This window comes from Paralichthys olivaceus, chromosome 4 (assembly GCF_024713975.1).
Source record: "Paralichthys olivaceus isolate ysfri-2021 chromosome 4, ASM2471397v2, whole genome shotgun sequence".
Taxonomy (NCBI): domain Eukaryota; kingdom Metazoa; phylum Chordata; class Actinopteri; order Pleuronectiformes; family Paralichthyidae; genus Paralichthys; species Paralichthys olivaceus.
In genome coordinates, this window is record NC_091096.1 from 24,986,912 (window position 1) to 24,994,106 (window position 7,195).

At 42.1% G+C, this 7,195-nt stretch overlaps 1 protein-coding gene across 1 annotated transcript; it reads left to right on the plus strand.

Annotated features, from left to right (window-relative positions):
• Positions 1-1,321: 1,321 nt before the first annotated feature.
• sdf2l1 (stromal cell-derived factor 2-like 1) lies at positions 1,322-6,611 on the plus strand. The gene is made up of 3 exons (XM_020094026.2): positions 1,322-1,645; positions 4,578-4,774; positions 4,944-6,611. Exons 1-3 carry the CDS (start codon positions 1,465-1,467, stop codon positions 5,220-5,222), a joined length of 657 nt encoding a protein of 218 aa, XP_019949585.1. The 5' UTR covers positions 1,322-1,464; the 3' UTR covers positions 5,223-6,611.
• Positions 6,612-7,195: the final 584 nt, after the last annotated feature.

Consider the following 7,195-nt stretch of genomic DNA (forward strand, 5'->3'; position numbering starts at 1 on the left):
GAGAATCGTGTAATATTCTCAACAAAAAAGTTGACTATATGAAATATTACATCGCAACCCGATCAAAAAAGTTTATGCATGGCCCACCTACAGATCATTAGGTTGTTTACATTAAGAACTATCCACCTTTTTAAAATGTGCTCTCAGTTATACTGCTCAATAGCTAGTTAAGAAAAGGCCACAGGTCTGCCCACATATTTTTGTTTTCTTATAGAACAATTTGGATAAGACTGACAACTTTTAAAATCTGAGGTTGATAAATTGTTAAGAAAATGTGTAAGAGGTAAAGTTAATAACAAGAATCACTTGCTTCTCTCAAACAAACACATATACATTATACCGGAGAAGGAGATGGTTTGAAAGAGAAGGAGGGAATTCACACTGTTTCTTTAATTTAGAAGAGTCTTATTCCAGTAATAACAATATCAATAAGCTAAATATTAATTAGGTTACCAGAGGTGAGGTGAAAAGTACAGGATCTCTCTTATTAGTTGAGAATTATAACTAAACTGACAGATGAAACCACACTGCTCTTTCAATCAGACATTTTCTTTACACACAAATCTCTTCATGAATATTGGTTTTAGAATAATATTGTGTTGGTAGATCAGAATAGAGATGGTCTTCTCTTTAATTGTGAAGCATTTCTGACACAATATCCATGTAACACCTGAGTCTTTAGTGACATACCCTCTGGAGGCTGTAATCCCAGCAATCTCAACACACACTCCCACATACAAAACTAGTTCTTCCAGTTATTCTGGAACTAACAGTTCTACAGTGTTTTACTTCTCAACTCATCTATAAATTATATCTGCAGCTAAACGAGAGAGGCATGGTTGTAATGAGTTAGTGTTATGGACTTCCACATACTGTTGTACATTTATTTTGGCATTGCCCAGTCAAAACCTGTGAATTAGCTCTGCTGAAAATGTTAAAGGAGGTTTCTTCTTACTTTGGAAGAATATGTTGTTTAGGCCCAAAAAAAACCCCTTAATGTTATAATGGACTCATTCCATGTCAATGTCCATTTTCATATATGAAACTGTGCTTTATTTCCTTTAGCAAAGAACTGAAGAAAGAGAAAAACTAGAAAAACTTTGTTCCGTCTTTTATATTTTATATAAATCTGTTTGATGTAGATGCTTCAGTTGCAGTGTGATTAATTACAATTAATTTAAAGTTGAATTTAGTACTTGGGAGGTGATTTTAATAGAAAAATATAAATGGGGAAAACGATGCGTGCGGTGACACAGAGGAAGAGGGAGACGCTCTATCTCGACCAATCACGGAGCGACATTTACTTCCCGGTGCTTGGACTTGTCAAGCCGTGATTGGTTGAGGGCAGCAGTAACGTTTGAAAGAGACAGGAGCTGCAGATCATCCTCTCTCGGTGTGTTGGTGTCAGTGTGTGTCAGTGTGTTTCAGTGTGTGCGTGCTGTGACGGAACAGACCCACAGAGACATGGAGCTCGTCCACACCGTGCAGCTCCTGGTCAGGTCGCTGCCGCTGCTGCTGCTGCTCTGCTCCAGCTGTGACGGCAGAGAGTCGGAGTTGAACTACGTGACGTGCGGCTCCCTGGTCAAACTGCTCAACACCAGGCACAACGTCCGCCTGCACTCACACGACGTCAAGTACGGCTCAGGTAACACGGCTGACCCCCAGCTGCTGCCGGCTCCTACATCCGTGATGTTCTCCAAGACAAAGTGGAAGCTCATTGAGAAATCGGCGTGTTTAAAGTCGCCTCTCTCATCCGCGAACACCCATAAATAACGCACCACGGGCCCGTGAGGATTAGACTCTGATATGTGTTGTATCGCAGCATGTGGCGACTATATCTTTATTTATGGAACCTGTGTACTTAATACGAGAATAGTTATACATGACGTCTTCTACGACCGCGGCCCACCTCCGTCTGTTGTGATGGAGGACGCTGTGGCAGCGGCAGGTGAACAGGTGAACAGATGATGTAACTTGAATTGTTAGTACGAAACACAGGTTCTTCCCCACATTTGTGCCACGCCGAATTTTAGAGGGGGTGTTCATGGTTAGTGGGATGTGTTGAGTGACCTCTGAAAGTGTTTGGCTCTTGCCTGGAAAGCAGGACAAGTTAAAAGTGTTGTTTTCTTCTATGTAGATCGGCATCACCTTTTCCCGATGCGTGAAAGCAGCACAGCAGTGTCGAGGATCGAACGTGTCACTAACGTAACATGTCTCCAACACATGACCTGCGTTTTTCCTTTAACATTAATGTGATCAATGTCAGGTTATGTGAGTGTCCTTTACATTGTTGTCAAAACAAAATGTAAACCACCAGACTTCCGGTTAAAACGATTCAAAGTAAAGCAAACCAGTAGCTCTGCTGTGGACAGTGGTTTATGGGTTTTACTTTATCAGAATCACATGATCGCTGGTTATCAGCTTTGCTACAATTTCTCTACACACAGAGTCGAAAAAGGAAGTAAGCAAATACAAAATAAAAACAGTGATTAGAAAAATGTACAACATGCAGTTTTCCGATAGAACTATGTGACAATGAGACAACAGTAACTAATGACTAATGTTGGTAGTCAGAATGACAAGTGTAGTGTGGGTCAACAGTAGGAGTAGTGAAACAGTAGAGTATTGATGGAGGAGCGCAGACAGAGGAGGAATTGTCTATCTGGATGTTCACAGGAAGGAAGCAGCTCCTCTGGTGTCCAGCCGTTAGTCGTTGTCAAATGCAACCTACGAGAAAGTCCAGAGACTCGGGTCCGGCCTCTCCGTGAAGTTTTTGCCTGTGACACTTTGCTCAACGCAGCAGGATAATAACGTGCATAACGGATTCATTCTGGTACACCCCCAGGACTGGGGTGGTATCCTGAGTCAGTTTGTTGAGTCTGTAGTAGTCTGCCCTGGCACAGCACAGAATAGACAAAGGTACTGGTCACCACCGACATTCACAGCTTGGTGTTACAGATGGTGAAGGAGCCAGAGCCTCCACAGGAAAAAGAGCAGATTCTGGCCCTTCCTGCACAGATGTAAGCTGAGGTTAAAGAGGTGCTGTAGTGTGACACACAACTGGGACACACACAGGCCGATTGAAGGTGTCATTGTTGCTAGATGACTGTTGATCAATATGGTTAATAGTTCCTTCTCACACATTAATCTGTTTTACAACTTCCTACCGAACTTTTTGACAAGAGAAGTATACATTTATTCAGACAGAGGATCTGAAAGTGATACAGCAACAGTCTGAATGCAAATCAGCCTCCTGTGTGGCTCAGAGGATGAGGGAGGGCTGTAACGTGACTCTTCAACCATTCAAAGCTAGCTAGTCATATTATTCTTCAACAACTAACAAAACTTTCTCGTATGTGCAACATTTGGACACATTAGATATAATAAGGTTGCACGAGTTGTTACGTAAGACAAGTTACATGATACGGTACTGAAAAACGATATCACAAAGCTCTGTTAAAAGTCATCTCTGATGCAGGAGAACAAATGGATGTTAAGTTTTCCTACATCAATATGTTGTGTGATAGAAAATATTCTGTTGGCACTTTGGGCTACAAGTTCTCATCCAAAGTGGCTGAATTTAGATGTTTGTACAGAGGCTAACACGAGCAGAGACCCACATGTAACTTGACATAAGAAGAAAAATCACTTTAAAAATCCTTGACTTTCTGCTTGTTACAAACTTAAGAACCAAAACTATTAATCAAACTTATTTTGACCTAAAATCTAGAGGTCTCTTGAGTTGTAGGAGTAATGCTACATGACAGTAGTACAGAAACTGAGCTGAGCACGCCTCTGCTCTGTCTGATGATAATGAAAGTGTCAAACTGAACATGCATCATTCTGTACAGTAATGGTCCAAGAGAAGAGACCATACACGTTTCTGGGGACTGGAAATTAGACATATTTTTTAGATCAGTTACACAATGTTTATTTCCAAATGTCACAAGCTTAAAATGATTCTCTGGTATCAGTTATGTATATCATAATGTTATTGCATAAAGACAGTGCCAAGATAAGTGGCTTGAGTGCCACTGGAGTCAGTCTCATTTTTCTGAAGAATAGTTTTTAGGATTAGGATTTTCCGATTTTTTTATCGGACTATTTTGGATTCGACTGTCGGCAGAAAATGGTTATTCTCATGTTCCTCTAGAGGATTCACCAAAAGTGAGAAGGTGCGGTGATGACTGGTAGAAGTAGTTTGCTTCATCAAAACAAATTTTTCCTCCTCGACTAAAAGTTGTTACATCTGCAGGAAGATCAACAGACCCAGACCACCTGCAAGGACGTCTTATTCATCTTATTCAAACTGTAGATCATCCCTTAGATCTGTGAGCTGTCAATGCTACAGCAGGAACGTCCAGAGCAGAGATACAGTGGAGAGGCTGCTTCTGCTGCTGGGTATTGTTGACATGACTCAGCCCCATGTCTGCGGACAATTCATGTTAGTTAGTCACTCAGCAGACAGAGAATCTGCATTTTGCTGAGGCAACAGTCACAGCTTCTAAAGTTAGAGTTCTCCAGTCTGTCAGTGAAACCCACCACTCATACCTGTGTGTGCTTGTGTGTGTGTGTAGGCAGTGGACAGCAGTCTGTAACTGGAGTGGACAACGCAGACGATGCCAACAGTTATTGGCAGATTCGTGGGAAGCCAAACCATCCATGTCAGCGCGGTGTGGCCATCAAGTGTGGGGAGGCCATCCGCATCACCCACATGAAGACTGGTCGAAACCTCCACACCCACCACTTCAGCTCACCCCTGTCTAATAACCAGGTAAAGACACACTGTTACGCTTGTGGAGCTCACAGAAGACACAAGAATCATGCTGTGGATTCAATTACTGACATTCATTACAACAAATTGTGCAGCAGATCTATCAGTTTGCCAATACAATCACCGCTATACAATAATTTCCTCTCCTGTCTCTTTGTGTCTTCATCAGGAGGTCAGTGCCTTTGGAGAGAATGGCGAAGGTGACAACCTGGATGTGTGGACAGTGCAGTGCGATGCCGACCACTGGGAGCGCGACGAGGCTGTGCGCTTCAAACACGTGGGCACCGATGTCTTCCTGAGCGTGACAGGCGAGCAGTATGGCCATCCCATCCGTGGCCAGCGGGAGGTGCACGGCATGAGCTCCTCCAACCAGCACAACTGGTGGCGCACCATGGAGGGCGTGTTCATTCAGCCCAGCCAGGAGCTGATACGCCACGATGAGCTCTGACCTCATCACTGCATGGACATGTGTGTGTATGTGCACAGTCTGTGGATTCCTGTGGCTGTGGTGGTTTTATAGTACACCTGGACCAAATGCTGTTATGTGTGAATGGTGTAGAATATTTGACTGACTCGTCTCTGTATACGTGAAGCACTCAGGGTGCTCTGAGGCGAAGTGCGGAAGTGCTGTTGTTTTCCCTAAAAGTTTGAAGATCACTGATAATGTGTGTAGTGCAGCCGTATGGTTTATTTATTCTTCAGTTTTCTCCTCAGAGGAATTCAAATGAGAGAAAATCAAGGCTGGACGACTGGACAAAGCGACTACTGAAACTGAAATGGTGAGAGGCCCTGTGTCACATAAAACGTACAGGTATATCACGATGTTAAATTTCTCACTGAAGTCCAGTTAATTGGTCAGAGCAGTTAGCGTAAGTGTCCAGGAAACGAGTGGAAGTTTATTGCACCCAAAAAGTAAGGTATAACAATGTGTCACACATGCACACACATGCGTTTTGTTGAAATTAATTTTTTTAGGTAGAAGTAGAAGATCTGCTTCAACCCCGTCTCTGATTGGTTTACCCTGATATTGTTACTCTTAGCCAAATACATCCCTCCTCAATCCTAAACCTAACCTTACCAACCAATGAAGGCAGCGACTCCTAGCCAATTGGAGGCAACGTAGGGGTAGTCTCTTCCTGCCATGGGTGAGAAAGAAGATAAGTCTCCCTAGGTAGATATGAAGGATTCATTCTGAAGCCAAACACATATATGTATTTCTCATTTTTAAATGTTAATGCATGGCTCCACTCCAGAGTTTTCTAGCCTCTAAAATACCCAAGTTCAAGGGAAATACAATCGTTGCTAAACCGTGCTGTCAGTAACAGTCCCACCTCCTCGTTGGTCCAACAAAAGAACTCCAGGGTCATTTCACCATTACTGTTACACTCGGTCAAAGTATTTTCTGTAACTTAGAAACCAAACTTCAGAGTAGACAATCTGCTTCCTGTTGCACATGCCCGGTGTACATGAAAGGTCATTTGATTTGTGTTTTCAGGCGTTTGTATGGCGGGAGAATGTTTCCTAATATGAAGCGAAATCACTGGATGTTGTTTAAGTTTGAAAACATCACTTTTCATGTCAATACAAAGATTCATAGATTTAGGTGATCATACGCTGATAAAAACATCACTAAGAATTTTATATTCAATTTCAATAAATCCCATTAAATACTACACACTGGTTCTTTAACATCCTGCTTGTTGTTTTTTTGGTATCAGAGCTTTCTTGTTTGCGAATATGACAGCTGAATTTTTAATTAATGTGTCAAACTGAATTGAACCTTGGGATTCATTTACTATGATTCCTACAAACACGATTAATAAAAATCAACACAAAAGCTGTGTCTTTGCCTGGTGTTGTTGCAGCTCACCCTTGAATCCAGCAGGTGGAGACAAGTCACCATGTGAAAGAGACGGGAGAGAGCAGATGCATCAGGTCTGCTCTCCTCAGCATCTCCCTCTCCCTCAGCTTCCTGCATCCTCTGCATCAACTGCCTGTCCGGTGTGTGAGCATGTGTGTGGATTCAGACGATGTTAAAGCAGGAGCAGCAGCCTCATTGAGCCATGTTCACTGCAAATACATGTATTGAACTAAACATTACTGAAGCGGTGGGGTTGAAGAAAAACAGCTCAAAGGAGGAAATAACTAATAACTGTTACCTCAACAGTTAAAGGTTGTGATCCAATGAGATGTGTTGGCAATGTAACAGTGTTCTAATCCTATTTGACTGTTAAATTAATATGCAACACAAGACAAAGAGAAAACCAACAGATTCTTTTTCAATCTTGTTCCATACGAATCTTGAACATGTTTACATTTCATTTAGCTGACACTTTTATCTAAAGCGACTTACAAGAAGTGCATTCAACAGCAACAACCTATTCATGTTTATCACATTATTTACCCAGAAGTCTTTTACCA